The sequence below is a fragment of the Herpailurus yagouaroundi genome, unplaced genomic scaffold (genome assembly GCF_014898765.1).
Source record: "Herpailurus yagouaroundi ecotype Mexico unplaced genomic scaffold, PumYag 222, whole genome shotgun sequence".
Classification (NCBI taxonomy): domain Eukaryota; kingdom Metazoa; phylum Chordata; class Mammalia; order Carnivora; family Felidae; genus Herpailurus; species Herpailurus yagouaroundi.
Genome location: NW_024412453.1, coordinates 16,149,170 through 16,167,836, shown reverse-complemented (window position 1 = coordinate 16,167,836; position 18,667 = coordinate 16,149,170). Strand labels below are relative to the sequence as shown.

The 18,667-nt window shown below is 61.7% G+C and overlaps 2 protein-coding genes across 4 annotated transcripts in view; one reads left to right on the top strand and one right to left on the bottom strand.

Moving 5' to 3' along the window:
* Nucleotides 1-18,667, bottom strand: part of CORO7 (coronin 7) — a 57,521-nt gene that overhangs the window by 9,677 nt on the left and 29,177 nt on the right. For both annotated transcript variants that reach the window (XM_040459154.1, XM_040459155.1), the window contains one exon: nt 18,480-18,562. In XM_040459154.1, coding sequence (XP_040315088.1) covers nt 18,480-18,562 — 83 coding nt within the window. The remainder of the gene's footprint in view (nt 1-18,479; nt 18,563-18,667) is intronic.
* VASN (vasorin) lies at nt 2,843-14,093 on the top strand. Of its 2 annotated transcripts, none has more exons than XM_040459156.1 (2): nt 2,843-2,984; nt 11,423-14,093. In XM_040459156.1, the coding sequence occupies exon 2, from the start codon at nt 11,433-11,435 to the stop codon at nt 13,464-13,466; it is 2,034 nt and encodes a 677-aa protein (XP_040315090.1). In that variant the 5' UTR covers nt 2,843-2,984; nt 11,423-11,432; the 3' UTR covers nt 13,467-14,093. The 2 variants fall into 2 exon arrangements, with proteins under 2 accessions (XP_040315090.1, XP_040315091.1); XM_040459157.1 differs by lacking the exon at nt 2,843-2,984 and adding an exon at nt 8,776-9,473.

The window sequence follows — 18,667 nt, the reverse complement described above, 5'->3', positions numbered from 1 at the left end:
CAACCAAGCGGGGAGGGTTCCAAGTAGAAAGAGCAGCATGTGCAAAGGCCCTGCAGGTGTGGTAGGCAGATGCACGGTCTTCACGGTGTGAGGAACAGGGCAAAGGACGATGTGGCTGATGGCTTGGGCAGTGATGGTGAGGGGCTGAGCCTCAGGATGGGGTGGGTTGGGGCCAGACAGAACGCGGCCTGGTACCTGAGGAGGGGAATGTTGCCTCCCTCCAATGGACAAGCAACAAGAAGCTGATGGCATGTCTCAAGCGAAGGGGGACAGGACAGAGACCACCACGTGGAGATGGACAGGAGAGGGCAGAAATGAGAATGATGGGCTCCAGGCACCGTCAGAGAGCAATTGGGACGGAGGGACTCCTGAGGCACCCCGCCCCTGTCACCTTAGCAGGAACTGGGGAACGGGCCTGTGAGTGGCACAGACGGCTCATCCGTGCTCCACACCGACCTCCTCGAGATGCTCCACCTGGCCTCCCTGCACCCTTACCCCGTCAGCCCCAACGGGCCGGCCCACTGACTCAGGTGCTGGGGGGCGTGGGGGCAGGAAGTCAAGGAGGGCAGGGCTGGCTCCCCCAACAGGTCAGGCCAGTCTTCCTTGCCTCAGGCAGAGCCGTCCACGGGCACAGGGCAGGAAATGGGGTCATGGCACCCAGCCCCAAGGGTTGGCCAACAGCTGGCACGGGCCTGACCCCTGGCCTTGTGAAAAGATCCAAGCCAGGTCTGGGTCTGGAATGCAGAACATAGTTCCGGCCTGGCAGAGGGCCACCAAAGGTGGTAAGAGCTGGCACCTCTCCGGCTGTCACGGTATGGGGCAGGGCTGGCATCTGGGCTGGCCACTGGAAAGGGCTCTGGCCCAGGTCCAGGGGTCTGCCCCAGACCCAAAGTCATAGAAGGTCTACAGCCTAGAGCGGGCCCCTACTTCCAGGCCCAAGTCCCAGAAGATGCAGATACCAGGTCACATGAGGGAGAGGTTGGTGCCTGATAATCTCATCAGCTTTCCTAATATTCCTGCAATTAGCAAAGGAAGTACTGCCTGCCAGGAAAAGCTGCTTTAAGAGTTCTCCGGCTCTCCCTGGCAGCGCATCTCTCCCCTTCAGACCCACCAACCTAGATATCCTGGCCACTGGTCCAAAGTGGTCCAGATCTCCTGGATCTGCCCGTGTCACCCAGGCTGGGCAGCCGAGACCCCCTTGGACCAAGCCTAGCCCCACACTCCCTTAGAACCAGGTTCTAAGTGGGGCAAGGGGAGGGGTACCTTGATGCCATATGAGGGGAGAATGGAAAAACTGGGGAGGGGGTCCCCTGGAAGCTGCCTGTGAACCTCTGCGTGAGTAGTAGCATGGCATGTGTAAGCCCAGGCCCAGCACTGGGGTAAGGGATGCACCCTTTAGGCAGGTGTGTGGGCTCTCTCCATCAGCAACAACCGGACAGGGAGGTGAGAAGCTTGGGGGCCTGTCACAAAGTCCTGTTCCTTAGGGAGGGTTAGGTTGCAGCACCACCCCCCAGGGGCATCTGTGGACCCTCCTGAGGGCTCTAGGGAACACAGGGCCATCTCACTGAAGCCACACAGTACCCACTGCAAACTCAAATGCTTCAGGAATGTGAGCGGGTGGAGTGCTCCTGGTGGAAGACACCTGGGAGTTGTGGGGACGGGGGTGGCCAGTGAGCCCCGGCTTCCATCAGAGGGGGCAGCTACTCCTCGGCCCTGGCCCAGAGTTCCTACTGAAGGGCAAGCTGGGAAGTCCCGTTTTGATGTGAAACCACCGGATTTTTCAATGTTGGCAATGGCTTCAAAGTTTTAAAAAGTCCCAAACGAGCCAAATGAAACACACCAGAGATCCAGCACTGGCCCAGGAGCAGAGGTTCACAAGTCATGCCCCACATCTCCATACCAAGACAAGCATGCAATACAGGCCAGGCTGGAGGGGATGGCGGGTACCCCGAGGCCTTCTGGAAGCTGGCAGCTGAGCTGGTCCCCAAAGGCTCTGAGGCATGATTCTGACCACAAACATGGAGCAAGAGGGCAGAGAATTTTCCTGGAATACTCCAAGGCAGGGAGTTTTTCTGGACTAGTCCAGTCCCTGGCACCCACCCCTCCTGCCTGTCAAGGGCCACCATCAGCTGCACCCAGGCCCCCCTCACTGAGTGTGAGGCCCAACCTCCCAGTTCATCCCACCCCATCCAGCACAATGGTAAAAGTGGGGCCCTGGGCAGACGGTCACTTCCCTTCCTGCGTCTCAGTCCCTTCATCTAAAATGTGGAGAATGTGGTCCAGGGATGCTCACCTCCCTGAAAGCCCTCATGGCTAAAAGCACCCCCGAACTCAGATTTGGCATTAGAGATTGTATTTAACACCTTAAAAAAAAAAAAAAAAATCAACATAAAAAAAACCAAAAAACAGATTCCCAGTTTCTCTTGAAAAACCTGCAACTCTCACAGACTGGGGCAGGTCATAGGGGTCAGAGGGCCCTTACACCAACCCTCACCCACCCACTCCGGCCTCTCCAGGTCCCCACAAACTCTGGGGTCAGCTCCTCAAGTTTGTATTACCCTTATATCACCTGCCTGTTGTGTCACAGGCATCCGGGTTTGGGACTCCTGGCCTCGATATTCTCTTCTTTTTCACACGAAAAACAGGGGCCCGCCCAGGGTTGTATGGCGAACTAGTGGCAGACCAGACTGGAGCGCGGGACTCCTGATTCCCTCGGTCAGGAGGTGGAGTATTAGGTCGCCTGGCGGAACGACCCCTTCAGCGGAGAGAGGAGGCGGGTCTCTGTCGGCCCCGCCCCGGCCCGCCCCATGGGGAGCGGCCCCGCCCCCGGCCCTTAAAGAGCGACCCGCCTCCTAGCCAGCCGACTCCGCAGCCCAAACCCCGGGCGGGGAGACACCGACGCTGCTGCCTCGGGACCCTGGAACCAAGGACGCTTCCAGGCCGGCCGGCCCACCCCGCCCGGCTCCCGCTGCCGCCGCCGCCCGGTGAGTGTCTGCCGGGCTGGGGCGCTGCGGTTGGAGACGGGGGGGCGCTAGGGGGCGGACTGTGCAACTCGCCGATCACGCGCGCGAACCCCCCCTATCGCGCGCACACGCACTCAGGACCGACACCTGGACCCCAGCCCCGCACGATCACCCGGGCGCAGGGCGGGCGGGCCCCGTGCACCCCCTGCCCGCGCCCGAGTCGATCCCTCCTCCTGTAGTCCCGGACAACCCCACGGCCGCGCGCGCACCCGCGCGCGCGCACAAGGCTCACGGGCCAGTAGCCGGCAGGGCTGCGAGCAGACAAAATAAACACCCCCTCCCTCGCTTCCTCCTCCCACGGCTGGGCCCTCCGGCATGACCAGTTTTATGAATCAAACCCCTTCGAGGGGATAGCCAAGCCATAGTCTTGGGTTACTTTTACCTCCTGGAGTGGGACACTCTGGTTCTGGGCCTGGAGCCCTCCGTGCCCCTGTGCAGATCTGGGCAGATTGGCCGCCTGGGTATTGAGGACCCTTGTCACCCAGGGCAGAGCAGGGGGCCAATAGGCATGCAACCCTGAGGAGGAGTCGGGGGTGGCTACGAGGTATTTGACGCCCCATGGGTCACGAGGGACAGACCTTGGCTGGCTCGGGCCCTTCATTTTCCAGATATTAGGGTGTTCTGTCTCTGCCTCTGCCACGGACAGGGCTCTGCTTGGGCTATGAACCCAATGGCCTGGAGCCAGCTTAGTCCTTTGTGTCCCTGGGCTGGCAGCTCTGGGGCCTGAGGGCTGCTGAGGTCCCCTGTGGTCACTGGCAGGCCAGGCAATTGGTGCCAACCATTCTGCCTTGCCCCCATTCGTTAAAGATTACCACACCAGGGTCACTGACTGCCTCTCCTGCTGGGGCCCAGGGGTGGAGTCTGAAAGGTGGGAAGGAAGAAATGGCCCTGAGGGTCCCAGTGTCCCCCCCGCTTGCCTTTTGGCAAGGGCAGGTGAGGTTCTGGAAGAGGCACGAGGACGCAGAGCCCTCTTCTCCAGGCCTAAAGCTTCTGGGGCTGGGTAACTGTACTAAAATTTAAAGGTTCCTTCCCAGTCAGCTGGACTTTGAGTGTTGGGAGCATAGAAGGGCAGCTAGGTGGGTGCCCTCCAAGTGCGGTCCATTTGAACTGACTCAGAGGGTAGCGAAGTCCAGCATGGGCCCAGCTGTTGGCAAGGCCCAAAAGGGATAAAGCAGGCGGGTGGGGGGATGGGAGAGCAGTCCCCTGGGCTGGCTGTCTTCTCCCAGGGGACTCAGCCCCCAGAGCTTCTGTAAACAGAGTGTCAGAGGCAGGAAGAGGGCTCTGGTAATGAGCAGCCCAGCTGGATTCCCTCCAGACCATTATCTGGCCCAGGGAGGGGGGATGAGCACACACGTGCCAGGCTGGGGGCCTGGGCACTGCCTGTCCCCACCTCCCCCAGTTGCAGACTGAAACAGCCACCCTGGGACCTGTGGGTCCAGAGGGTCAGATGGGGTCAGTGGGGGGTTGCTGTCCCAGGGCATTTGCTTTCTCCACACTCTGAAAATGGGGGAGGAGGGATTGAACACAAAAAGCCAGACCCGTGCTCTCCTTAGGAAGCCTCCTCCGGCAGGCATGGAGATGCCCTGGGCAGGAGACGGGTCCACAGTCTCTTGACTCCCATTCCTGACACCCCTACTAATGCCTTGGCGGGGGGGGGGCCGGGCTGGAACAAGTCCCATGTAAAGATAGTTGAGTTCCCATGGGGTCTTATAAATGAACCCCATCCCTGAGCTGGGTAGCTCCTGGGAAAAGGAAAATGGTGTCTCAGGTGGGCCCAGGAGGCAGCTCCCACCTCAGCAGGCCAGCCAGCCAGCCCCCTTGGGGACCAGAGAGAAGGCTAGGGTGAGTCTGTCCCACAGAAGCATCCCTGACCATTGGCAGGCCCTGAGCTCTTGGAAAGGGCAACAGTGCCACCTAACCCGGTTAGTGACCCCTCCTATAAGCCCCCCTCAGCTCCCCTTAAGAGTCCCTCCCTGAGCCAGGGAGCCCAAGGCTCTGCACTGCCAAGAAAACCAGCTCCCCTCACTGCTGTGGAATTTGCAAGATTTCTTGGAGAAGGGGGAGGGTGTGTGTGTGTGTGTGTGTGTGTGTGTGTGTGTGTGTGTGTGTGTCAGAGCACAGCCCAATGGGCGTGTGTCTGGCGTGGGCATGTGTCTGCGCGCGCGTGACTGAACAGGGCTGTGTTTGGGGGCGGGCAAGGGTGCTGCGGGAGTCTGAGTGCACCACAGGCGGACAGGGGCTCAGCCTTCTTCCTTTTATCGGTTTCCACATTCCAGAGTCAGCCGGATTGCTTTCCCTCAGCTGGCTGGTCCGCCTGGCCGGCCAGGCCCTCGAGCCTCCCCCACTTTTCCTCATTCCAGCCTCTCTGGGTATGAGGAGGCTGAAGCAGGCTTCCTTGAGCCACCTTGGTTTTGGAGGGTAGAGGCAGGCAAGGGGCCAGTTCTCCAGGTTGGGGATGGTCCCCCAACCAGTCTCCTCCAGGGGAATGTAATAAGGCTCTGACATTCCTCTGCGGCTGCCTGAGAGATTTAATTAAAGAGGGAGAGAACTGGCTTGCATTGAGAAGGGGCTGGGGCTGGGGCAGTCACTGGGGCCCCTACTGGCCCTGGGCCTGGACGGGCAGCAGTAAGAATTGAGAGACCCAGGCACAGGAGACCGGGTTGTGGCTCCCCTGAGCCACTCGTGGACCCCAGAAAAGGCCATTTCTGCCACAGGGAAACTGAGTACCCTGGGCACGGCAAATGAGAAGGGCAAGACCCCTCTAGGGCCACTTACTTCTCAGTCCCTGCCTAGGCCCCAGACAACCTGGGCCCAGCTGGCTTGGGCTGGTGACCTCCCTTGGTGACTAAGGTCTTCCTCTGGCAAATACAGGGTTAATTGCAGGGTTAGGGCCTTCCTTGATGAATGCTTGGCCCTGGGTGGGGACAGGGCAGCAAGGCAGCCCTGCATCTGACTGGGCCCAGCCCCCGTGGCATCACACCTGTGTGTGCGGATGGTAGCATCTGGACTGGCCCATTTCTAGTTGGGCTGCAGCCACCAAATAGCTTCTGGGGCAGCAGGTGTCGTCTCCAACAGAGTGGCACCTCTCCTGACTGAAATGACATATCTCGCCGCCCTGAGGGCCCACTTGAGCAGAATGGCTTTAGTCACTGGTCTCCCAGCCCTGGGCTGACAGGTCTGGTAGCTGCCAAGTCATCCATGGTGCCAAAGAAGGCAGCCACTTGGGGCCAGGCAGCTCCTGCCTTGGAGGAGTGGGGGCAGTGGGGAGGAGGGCCCAGCTCCTGCTCTTCTAGCGCTGCCAGCCAGCCAGCCACACCTGCCACATTTGTTGGGGGTCCACACCCCTCCCCAGACAGGGAGAGAAGACTGACATCCAGACTGTCCCCCTTTGCAACCTTCTGCCCAATGTCTGTAGGGGCGACTCACCCAAGGAGCCTCTCCTACACAACTCTGCTGGGGCCTTATCCCAGAAGTTCTCATTTAATTGCCCCAGGTTAGGGGTAGGGGTGGTAGTGGTGGTGGCAGAGGGCATCAGGAACTTTCCAAAGCTTCCCAGATGATTCTCATGTGCAGCTGGGATTGAGAAACCTCTGGGTTATAGGTGGGAATCAGAAACCCAGAAAGGGAAGGAAACTGGATGGGGTCATGAAGTGGTGTCTGGGCCTCATCTGTAGAATGAGCAGAGCTGGCTGGGGAGGTACACAGAGTAAGGCAGAGAGGCGGAGACTAGTACGGACTCCCAGCTTCATCACAGGGTCTGACTAAGGCCCCCAGCCCCACCTCAGCCCCTTCCCCTGAGGGCCTAGGACAGAGATTCTGACCTCTCGGCTTTGCTGTGCCCCAGGGATGGGGAGATAGGCGGACCCAGCCCAGGCTCTGAGCCTCCTCAGACACGTCAGCGAAACCGGAGCCAGCCGTCCTGGCCGCCGGCATGGTCCCCGCCTGCCTGGGGGGTTGGCAGACTCCTGGGCTGGGCTGCTGCCAGGCCTGGCCAGCAGTACTTAGCTTGGGGCGGCCGGGGGGGGCGCGGGGGGCGGGAAGCACTGGGAGTCAGAGGCCCAGAGTCTCAGGGTCTCAGGGTCAGACCTGCAGCACCTGACCCCTGCGCCCACTCTGCAGTGTCTGGCACAGGAAGGGGCTGTGCTGGCCTCATCTGTTCATCTGTCCAACCCTATTCCCTCACCACCCTTGTGGCCTTCCCCAGGAGCAGTGAGATGAGCAGCCTAAGGTCTGATGTGGTCACACAAATGCCTGGGTTCCACCCACTCACCAGTCCCTGCCTGACCCAGTGCCTGTGTGTGAGTGGGTGCCTCCAGGTGTCCCCTACACTCACAGGTGGGTGGGGGCACCAGGATCCCTTTGAGAGCTCCTCCCTCTGCTCCCTTTCCCCACCTCCAGGTCATAGGCTGAAGGGGGGCTGGCCAAAGGTCACCTCATTCCCCCACCCACTGCCAGAACTAAATACACCCCTCATCAGTCGGCTTTCTCCAATTCCTACTCTCCCACACCCAAGGGTGGAGGACAGAGGGCAGCCTCTGCATGGAAGCCTCCCCTGGACCCAAGGGACCTCCTGTCTGTGCTGAAAGTGGCACAAAACCCCCCTCACACCATGGCATCCTCACCCTGTATGTGCAGAAGGCAGGGCTCAGGTTTTATGGGTAACACCTTCAATAACAAATGTTTACTGAGCACTTAGCATGCGCTCCAAGAACAAACTAAACAGCCCTGACAATGAGGCGCTATAACCAGGACCCCTCCCAACTCCCCGCCTTCACAGATGGGAAGGGAAGTAAAGGGCCATGGCCAGGCTCTCATACAGCCAGGCTGGGACTGCGGACAGTGGGACCTTAAAGCCCCATCCCAGCAACTGTCCCTTGGAGGGCAGCAAGGCCAGCAGCAAGAGCCTGGGCCTCTGTTTCCTGCCTCTTTCCATCACACCACGGTGGGGCCAGGTCAAGGCAAGTCTGCAGAGTCCAGGTTTAAGAGAAGAGACCTGGACCCTTTGCCCTCCTCCCACCCCACCCCCCAAAGCCTCAGGGCTGCCTCCAAAAGTCTCCCCTCACCCTCTGCAGAGGGAAAGGTCCTACCTCCCTGCCTTGGGTCAGCAGATCAGATATCAAAGCCCAGGCCCCTGGTCCTTCAGAGCTGCTGGAATTGTAATGGCCAGGAAAGCCGTGACCTCCCATGAGAGACCCCACCCCCAAAGCACACACACACCAGAACGAGCCCAGACAGGCAGAATCACTCCCAGAACTTGTTAAAAGAACTTCCCCATTTAAAAACAAACAGAACAACACACAACTACAACTCTGGGTGCTCAGAACAACTCCAGAGAGTGAGGCAGGGCTGGGGTGAAAATGAGGCCCAGAAGTGAACAGGGACTTGGGAAGCTACTTAGGGGCTGAACTTGGGCCTACACTCAGGTCTCTATCTCCTGTAGCTCTACTGCCCACCCCCTCCATGGTCAGTCTTCACCTTCTGGGTCTCTGTGGTCTCTGGGGACTCTGTGGTCTCCTCTTGGTGCCAGGACAGCCCACGGCGGAGCCCCCAGAGCCACCAGCACCCACCTTCCCATTTCCCAAAGCCCCCATGCTGACTCCTCACTGGGCAGGTGGAGCAGGGCTCTACATCCTAGCTGCTGCCTGCTGGGGTCTTCCCAGCCCAAGATGCCGATTGCTCTTGTGACCCAGCCCCTGCTCCCCACCAACTCGGCCAGATTGCCGCTCTATGGCTAGACGGACCTACAGCAAGCGTCTCTGCCTCCCTCCCCCGTGATGACTTTATTGATTAAAGGGCCAACAGACTCTGGAGTGAAGCCCAGAGCCCAGGCTGATGCCTCCTCCGTGTAGACTGGGGAACACCCTCCAGCATGCACCCCAGGCCCCCAGGGGCCACGCCCGGCTGCTCTGTGTTTAAGCGCTTCCAGTCGTAGGAGGTGCTGCCTGAAACGCCTGGGCAGACAGCGGAGAAACAGAGGCTCTGAGAGAAAAACGCAGTCTATGGCCTCATGGCTGGGATGCCCCTGGCCCAGGTTGCCTGACTGGAGCATGAGCTCTTAACTACGACCTTATACAAAACCCAGAGGGAGCTGAAGCCACAGGGGTGGCCACGTGTAGGGTCCCCTCCCATCCTGGAGCCTGGCTGCTCCCTTCCTGACCCTGCCGGCCCCACGGGGAGGGCTGATTCAGGGGGAAGCGGCTCACCCCACACGTGGATGTGGGGGGTGGGGGTCGCACACAGCCCACATCTGGAGGCCAGGCCACACCCACTGCCTTCTGAGTCAGTGAGGGTGGAACGGGTCCACTCCGGGGAGGAGGCTGGGTGCGGTGCACGCAGCCCCCTCGGGACGGTGCCGGCAGGGCCAGCAGGGGCACAAAGCCTTCCAGGTTCTGGTCCAAGCGTCATCTGAGGTTCAGCACGAGGCCCTGCCCCAGCACTCACTTGGCAAAGGTGAGCTAGGCATGCTCTGGGACACACGGGAGCAGGCAGGGCCTCCCCTCGGGGTGGGGATGGTAGAGCCAGGACCTTAGACAGCCAGGGAAGGGGCACCAGCTGGAGGTTGAGGAAGGCCTTCCTGGCTAGCCTGTGAAAGGTGGTCATCGGTGTTAACTAGGGGGGCAGAGGCCGATGGCCCCTCTTCCCTGGCACAGGGGACCCTGCAGGCAGGCCGGGCCTAGGCGGGCCCAACCTGGGCAGCAGGCCTTTACCTAGAGCTGGTCTCCCCAGTCACTTGTCTAGTCTGTCCTGGGACCACCTGCCCCCCCTCTTCTGCCTCACATTGCTGGAGCCCATGTTCCTGGGGGAGGAGCCCGACGGAGGGCAGCGGGGCAGAACACAGGCTGGATTGGGGTGGGGGGCACGTTACCTGCCATGGCCTGATGGCTGGCAGGCATGGGGGAAGGGGAGGCTGAGGCCCAGCACAAAAGGCCCTTGTGTGAGCAGAAGGAGCCTGGAGGGGAGGAGTGCTGGCCTCTCAGGGACTCTAGGGGCCCAGACAGTGGGGACTGCTGCTAGGGTGGCCCCTGGGCTCCTCACAGGAGCCTGAGTGAAGGGGGGCCCGTGCTGTGGCCCCATTCTGTCTTGAGCAGTTCCAACTACGAGCTGGGGCCCAGAACAGCAGAGGGAGCACCCCCCCCCCCCACCCCGCCCCGGGCAGGACTGGGCCCCACATCAGGAGGGCAGGACCATCATGGACTGCAGGCCTAGCTGCACCTGGACGTGGTTAAGGACCTGGGCTCCGGCTCAGATTTCCCGGCAGTGGGATGGCAAATCACTGCACCTCCTGGAGCCCCCCTCTCTCCTGCCATCTGGGAGCAATGAGAATAGTTTCCACCTGCTGTGGCTGCTGGGGGTGCCACGCGAGGGGACCATAAATGCTCAGTGTGCCAACAAGGGGAAGAGCTGCCTGCCGCTCCTCATTCTCAGTGCTCTGGCCAGAGCACACCCCAAGAAACAGCAGACAAACCAATCTGCAGAATGTTTCTAGGCCCAGCCCTGCTTCTGGGGCCACCCCGCAACCAGTGTCCCTCCATCCGCCCCGGGTCAGTCTGGGGAGGCCAGGACCCCCACCTCTAGATCTGTCATCACACCTCAGAGATGAGAGATCTGAAGATCAGGGGACACCTGCCAAGGGCTTAGGCCCTCCTCTGCCCCCTCCCCTAGGAGCGTCCCCCACCCTGGCCAAGTCCTGGCGGGCCCTCAGCTCCCATATGGGGCAGGTCTGACTTCATAAGTGGAAAAACACCGATCCCATAGTTTCCGTGTGAAGTCTTCCCGCCGCAGTCTCTCTCACTTGGAGGACGCAGAGCGTGGCGGCAGGGGCCAGCGGCGCGGGGCAGTCAGCTTCTCTGCTTACGCGCTGGCTGCCCGCCCCTTCTCTCCCAGACGCTGTGGGGAGGGGCTGCCGCTCTAGGACCCACCACGCTCCCTCCTGGCCTGTCCACCTCAGCAGAGGCGAGGGGGGGAGGAGGGGTGGGGCTGGAACTGCAGGGAGGGCACAGAGCCTGATGCTTTCTGACCACGTGTTCTCCCTGAGCCGCAGAGGCAAGAGGGCTGGGGTTAAGGAGAAGGGGATTTTCATGATCACTGAGTGTTTGGGGGCCAGCCTCCCTGTGCGCACATCAGCCCACTAAACCCTGGTGACAGCGCAGGAAGTAGCAACTGATAGCCTAACGAAGTCATGTGACTGCTCGAAGTCACTCAGTGAGAGACTGATGGGGCCGGGGCAGGAACGAGGCCGGGGCACTGGGGACCTGACTCATAACTACTGTGTGCTGTCAGATTTGGGGGCAGGGAGTGACGAAGGGGGCTGGGAATTCCCTTCTTGGTCCTTCCTGGCGTGGCTCTCCCCTGGGTCCCTGACTCATGGTCTCCTGTCTCTACCACTTCTCTGCTCCCAGGACCCAGAAGATGTACCCCAGAATCCCTCTGCCCCCAATGCTGCCGCCACTGCTGCTGCTGCTGCTGGCCCCAGTCCCCGGAGTGCAGTGCTGCCCGACAGGCTGCCAGTGCAACCAGCCGCAGACGGTCTTCTGTGCCGCCCGCCAGGGAACCACAGTGCCCCGGGACGTGCCCCCTGACACGGCAAGCCTTTACGTCTTCGAGAACGGCATCACCACACTCGATGCAGGCAGCTTTGCCAGCCTGCCAGGGCTGCAGCTCCTAGACCTGTCACAGAACCAGCTCGCCAGCCTGCCCGGCGGGGTCTTCCAACCACTCGCCAACCTCAGCAACCTGGACCTGACTGCCAACAGGCTGCGCGAGATCACCAACGAGACCTTCCGCGGCCTGCGGCGCCTAGAGCGCCTCTACCTGGGCAAGAACCGCATCCGCCACATCCAGCCCGGAGCCTTTGACACACTAGACAGCCTCCTGGAGCTCAAGCTGCAGGACAACGAGCTGCGGGCCCTGCCCCCGTTGCACCTGCCGCGCCTGCTGCTGCTCGACCTCAGTCACAACAGCCTCCCGGCCCTGGAGCCTGGCACCTTGGACACTGCCAACGTGGAGGCACTGAGGCTGGCCGGCCTGGGACTGCGGCGGCTGGACGAGGGGCTCTTTGGCCGCTTACGCAACCTCCACGACCTGGATGTGTCCGACAACCAGCTGGAGCGAGTCCCGCCGGCCATCCGGGGCCTCCGGGGGCTGACGCGCCTGCGGCTGGCCGGTAACACCCGCATTGCCCAGCTGCGGCCCGAGAGCCTGGCCGGCCTGGTGGCCCTGCAAGAGCTGGACCTGAGCAACCTGAGCCTGCAGGCGCTCCCACATGAGCTCTCTACCCTCTTCCCCCGCCTGCGGCTCCTGGCGGCCGCCCGCAACCCCTTCAACTGCGTGTGTCCCCTGAGCTGGTTTGGCCCTTGGGTGCGGGAGAGCCGCGTGGCACTGGCCAGCCCGGAGGAGACACGCTGCCACTTCCCACCCAAGAACGCTGGCCGGCTGCTCCTAGACCTTGAATATGCTGACTTTGGCTGCCCAGCCACCACCACCACGGCCACGGCACCCACCACAAAGCCCATGGCTTGGGGGCCAACTCTCTCACCTTCCAGTCCAGCTCCCACCTGGCTCAGCCCCACACAGCCTGCCACGGAGGCCCCCAGCCTGCCACCTGCCGCCCCACCCACTCTGGGAGCTCCCCCGAGGCCCCAGGACTGCCCAGCGTCCATCTGCCTCAACGGGGGCACCTGTCACCTGGGAGTGCACGGCCACCTGGAGTGCCTGTGCCCTGAGCTCTTCACGGGCCTCTACTGCGAGAGCCGGGTGAGGCAGGGGCCCCAGCCCAGCCCCGCCTTGGCCACACCGGAGCCGCCACAGCCCCTTCCCCTTGGCATCGAGCCAGCGAGCCCCACCTCCCTGCGCGTGGGGCTGCAGCGCTACCTGCAGGGCAGCACTGCGCAGCTCAGGAGCCTCCGCCTCACTTACCGTAACCTGTCAGGCCCCGACAAGCGGCCGGTGACGCTGCGGCTGCCTGCTTCGCTTGCTGAGTACACAGTCACCCAGCTGCGGCCCAACGCCACCTACTCCATCTGCGTCAGGCTTCTGGGGGCCGGGCGGGTGCCCGAGGGCGAAGAGGCCTGTGGGGAGGCCCGCACACCCCCAGCCGTCCGCTCCAACCATGCCCCTGTCACCCAGGCCCGGGAGGGCAACCTGCCGCTCCTCATCGCTCCCGCCCTGGCTGCAGTGCTCCTGGCCGCACTGGCTGCCGTGGGGGCAGCCTACTGTGTGCGGCGGGGACGGACGGCAGCGGCTGCCACTCACGGCAAAGGACAGGTGGGGCCAGGGACTGGGCCCCTGGAGCTGGAGGGGGTGAAGGCCCCCTTGGAGCCAGGCCCCAAGGCGACTGAGGGCGGTGGGGAAGCTCCACCCAGTGGGCCAGAGTGTGAGGTGCCTCTCATGGGCTACCCGGGGGCCAGCCCCCAGGGGCCCCTCCCCACTAAGCCCTACATCTAAGCCCCGAAGCGACAGGCTGCCAGGCCAGGCTCTCAGCCCTGCTGGACCCGCCAGCACCCTCCTGCTGCCAGACCAAGGAAGTTCTCGGATCCCTACAAAGAGGACACATCAAGGTGAGGGCTGTGTGACCACAGCAAGATCCTGCCCCTCAGTCTCCTCATCTGTGAGATCCTGGGACGCAGGTGACCACCTCTAAGGTGGCGCTATGCCTGAGTGCCTACGAGGACGGCATCTGCCCGGTTCTCTGCAACATGCACCTTCCCTGGGGAAGGGTGGGGTGGGCCCTGCCGTGTGCTGGTAACACAGGCCCAGGGCTGCCAGGCCCCCCTCCCAGGAGATCCTGGGGGCCAGTGAAGGAAGCCCCCAGAAAGACAGCAGAGGGAGAGAAAGGCTGGGGATGGGGCATGTGGCCCAGCCTCGGCCCCAAGGAGCAAAGGAACAAAAGAAACTGGAAAGACAGACGCTTAGGAACATGTTTTGCTTTGGTTTTTAAAAATATATTTATAAGAGATTCTTTCCCACTTATTCTGGGAAAATGTTTTTCAAACTCAGAGACAAGGACTTTGGTTTTTGTAAGACAAACAATGATATGAAGGCCTTTTGTAAAAAAATAAAAGATGAAATGAGTGTGTTTCTCTGGCATGGCCCAGGGTACCTGGGTGGGTGTGGAGGTAAGCAGGAGGCCAGAACCCCCAGGGTGGGAGGGCTGCCGCTGAGGACTATGCCAGGGTGGCCTGCCCTCCCAGGATCCTGCCCTGGGCTGTGTCTGCCCAGCCTCAGCTGGGGTGCCTGATTCAGTCTCTTGTTGAGACTGGGATGCAGGCCGGAGCCAGACGGGAGCTGGGCAGCTCCTAACCTTGAAGAAGAGGAACATGAGGGCAGCCTTACCTTGCCCAGGCCCAGTGGTCAGCCAGCAGGAACTGTACTGCCCCTGTGAAGCTGGGGAGGGCTCGTAGCAGATAAAGACCGAAAGACCGAGAGGGTCTGCAAGGGCTCCTCCTCAGGGAAGGGCCTGACAGGCAGTTCACCGCCTACCTTCCTCTGAGGAGGGAGTGCGCCTACTGCAGCAGGAGCCTGTGTCCGGGGCCTGGCACAACACACAGCCCAGCCCTGCCTGCAGTCCTGATGCCCTTCCACATGGGCTCGGGCTGGGAAAGCTTGCTCCCGGCCTCCTGTTCCAGCTGCAGAAAGGCAGCTTGGAGGGGCAGCATGGATCCTGAAAGTCAGGAATCCTCTGGTGATTGTGAAGGGACCCAGCCAGGGCTGTTTGGGGCAGGTGGCCCAGGGACAGGACAAAAGGTCTGAGCCTGGCTTGTGAAGGCCTGGTAGCCCTGTGATGCCCCTTTACTCTCTGCATTTGGGATGTGCCCAGGCTTTCCAGAAACCCCGGAAGTGGGAGTGTTTTCCAGGAAAGCCGCAGGCTGTGTGGGGGCAGGGCCAAGGATGTAGAGTGCAGTTCTGGCCCAGACTGGGTGCTGGAAGCTTGGGAACAGGGACGGATACACAGCACCTTCTCCCATGACCGTGGGACAGGAGGCAAAGTGGGCCCTGAAGCCTCAGAGAGGTGCTGTGACTGCTGACCGAGCCTCCCCGAAGCCCCGTGCCTGTGTCTCCTCTGTGGGTCATGGCCCCTGGGCCTCACCAGCCTCACCCTGGCTGGAAGGACGCAGCCCAGTCAGGTCTGGGGAGCAGGCCCTGTGGCTCAGGGCGTTGATGTCAGCGCCGAGTCAGGCCCAGCCACGCGAGGCTCTGGATTCAATTAGTGGCTGCTGAGGGTTCTGGCATGGGAAGGGAGGAGGTGGGCGGTGGGTCGTGTCGGGCAGCAGAGGATGGTGGCAGTGAGCCTGGGTGGGGCCCCTTCTTCCTGAGGCAGCGGCGGCAGCCCAGGTGGATTTCCTGTGAGCCTGGGTCCCATTAGGGGAGCAGTATGGCGAGGCCTGCCCTCCCCCTCGGCAGCCCTGTCAAAGGGGCCATTGTGGGCCCACGGGCCGCTGCTGAACACAGCGTGGCTGCTGAATAAATGTTTTCACTGCAAAGCCAAACCTGGCCTAGTGGGATGGCGGGGAGGCGGGGGGGGGGGGGGGGGGGCGGGACCTAAAGAAAGGGGCTAAACGCTTACTCCAGCCCTCCCAAAAAAGGGATTTGGGGTATACCAGCAGATCAGGAGCTAGGGGATGAAGGGGTGGGGCGGGGGCAGGGGCAGAGTGGGAGACCAAGCCAAGAACCAACCCTTACCCAGGACAATGCCCAAGGCTCTGGGGCAGGGTCCAGGGACAGATGTAGGGAAACGCCAATTCTGACTGCTGGGTTTTTGCTGCCACAGGCCCTGTGCCATAAGGGCTACACACGCTCCCACTAATGCCCAGCAAATCCTCTCCAGAAGAGAACCACAGCCTGGGAGAGGTGAGCTGGCAGCTTGCTCCCCACAGGCGGGGATAGGATCCCAACACGGGCTCCCTGGCCCAGGATGGGGTGGCCAGCCACGTGGGCGTCCAGGAGAGGGGCAGGGCCACTGTGAACAGCAGAAGCTCCGCAGTGGGAAGCAGCAGAAACTGAACCCCAGCCTCCACCCTGCACAGCCTGGCTGCTGGGGTGTTCTCAACAGAGGATCAACTTCTCTGGCCTCCGCTGCCTCTGAAGTAACCGAAGGAGAGACATCCCCACCTGCCTGTGGCTGACGATGGGTACAGCTGACCACTCCACCATCCAGAAGCACTGGACTGAGGCAGGCGGCATTTTTACATCTCCCAGTCTACAATGTGAGCTGCTCCTTCAGTGCCAGGCCATGCTGCCTACCTTCCCACCTTCACCCTGCACTGAACACAGCCCCTGGCACATCTGAGGGACCTGCTGCTTGAGCTTGGCTTCACACATAGGCCCCTGATGTCCTGCTCTTCCCCTACTCTTGATGAGGTATGCTCCACACGTGATGGTGGGGGCTGTGACAGGGGCCCCTGGGAGGCGGGGGGGCCCTGGGCTCTTCCTAGGAGATGACCGGGAGAGGTGAGTGCCTGAGCCCTGGCCCCCTCTAGCTCCTATAAGAACACACACTGCTTTGCTCAGATTGAGATGGAAAAGCTGTAAAAGAAACTGAGAGTGGGAGAGAGGAGGGCGGGTATACTGGAAATCCACGGCTATCCCCACATTTGACACCCTGGACATCTTCAGTCCCAGTCACTCAGCAGGCCTAACCCTCCAGGGAGCCTGAGGGGGCAGGGCATATGCCACCACTACCCTGGTCCACCAGCTTCACGGAGGGCCGGAGAGTCCCCACTCCTCTGCCAAGGGTGTGGCCTGGCAGGGCAGGGGCCAGGAGTGGGGGGAAGGAGGGGGCGGGACACTGGCCTGGCCACCCATCTGGGAGTGATTTGAGAAATTCCAGGCCTTGCTGGCCCTGCGAAGCTATTCTTAACCGCTGTAATTACAGGGTCAGCCTTGGCCAGTGGCACCGTGGGGTCTGGGCATCGTTAACTCCTCCAGGGGCAATGCTGGGGAGGGGCGGGGGCTGCTCTGCGGGGGAGGGGGACCCATCAGGAGCCAGGGGTGGAGCCTAGAAGGCAGGAAGTGGTGGGTGGAGGAGGACTTGATGGCTAGTGCTGGGTCCCTTTTCCTGGCTGGTCCAGCTCCCTCCTGCTGGGGAGCCCTGTAGGGAAGGAGATATCTGGCCCGGGGAGGCATGGGGGCTAAGATACCAATGCAGCCTCAGGGCCTGGGTGCTCTTATTCTTCCAGCGCAGGGGGGCAGTCACCAGGACCCCAGGGCCCAGAGTAGGAAGAGGCCTTGCACTGTGTGGTTCCAAGGCACTGGATCTCACTCAGCCTTGCCTTCCCCATCTGCAAAATGGGCCTCACCAGCTCCCCAGCCTCTTCCTGGGTTTTAAGAGGGGGGTGGGAGTGGAGGGTCACTGCCGCGGTTACCCCTTCCCTGGGAGCTCTCAGGTGGGGGGTGACTTGGCAAGAGTTCTTATGGCATGAGACTTCCCCGCTCCCAAACACGTCCATGCCACACCTGGAGCTTGGACAGGTCACCACCCCCTTCTGTGACTCAGTCTCCCCAGTCATGAGTGGAAGAGGAAGGGGCTGGATAGATAGCCAAGGGACCAAGACCTTCTCCTGGCTCTGACCTTCACAGATCTCTGCCTGGGGAGCAGCAAGCCCCTCCAAGAGTCATGGGAGAGCAGGGCTGAGGCTTCTGAAAGGGAACCGGGCCCCTGCCTCCTCCTACCCCAGCCAGACTGGTCCCCCACTCTCCTACGCCTTGTTTCCTCACTGTGACAGGCAATCATCTCTGAGCGCCTCCTGTGCCTAAGCCACAGTGAGCCTAGGCCCCCGTGCATGGAACTGGCTTGGCCTGGACCCACGGCACCCCACAAACCTCCTGCACACACTGCCACGAGGATGGAAAGATGAGGCGCACTTGCAGTCCCAAGCCACCCAGGCGCACCCACCCCCTCACTCACCCCCCAAAACCACCAGAGACAGGCGTGTGGCCCGGGCTAAGGAGCTTCCATAAAGCCTGCAAGCCTGCCAGCCCGAATGTCCCCCCCACCTCCCCACCACGTCCACCCTATCAAAACTTTGGTCTCTTCGACCCTCGGCATCACCAAAACAGCCACAGCAAAATCAAGGGCATGTCCATGTTTCCCACCCATGTGTCTGCCGGGTCACAGTCCTTCCCCCAAATGCCAAAACACGCCGACATGAGCCCTCAGGCTGAGGCCTGCACGGCCAAGGGCCCACTCTGTGGCTAGGGTCCACGTGAGATGGGGTCAACAGGCGACCCCACAGCCCAGCTCAGGCACCGTGACCGCTTTGGTGCTCAGCCCCTCACTGACAAGACCTGAACCAGGTGAGGCCTGTTCCAGCTGGACTGGGCCCCTCCACTCCGCAGGGGGCCTTGCCAGGGCACATTTGGAACCCTCCCCAATGGTGTCCATTACAGACCTGGACTTAGGACACCATCTAGCCCTTGACCCTCCCCACCGATCCATCCCAACATGCCAGCTGCTCCTACCCGGGTGAGGTGTCCAGGGTGATAGAGGTGAGGGCGCTGGAGAAGTGCCGGGTGTCCCAGAGCTTCACTTCACGCTCACGCATCTGCAGGGAGGGAGCCAAGAGGGGCTCAGAGGGGCCCATCCCCGGGAACCCAATGCCTGAGGAAACAGCCTTGACACAGGGGCACCTGCCCCAGAGCAGAGCTTG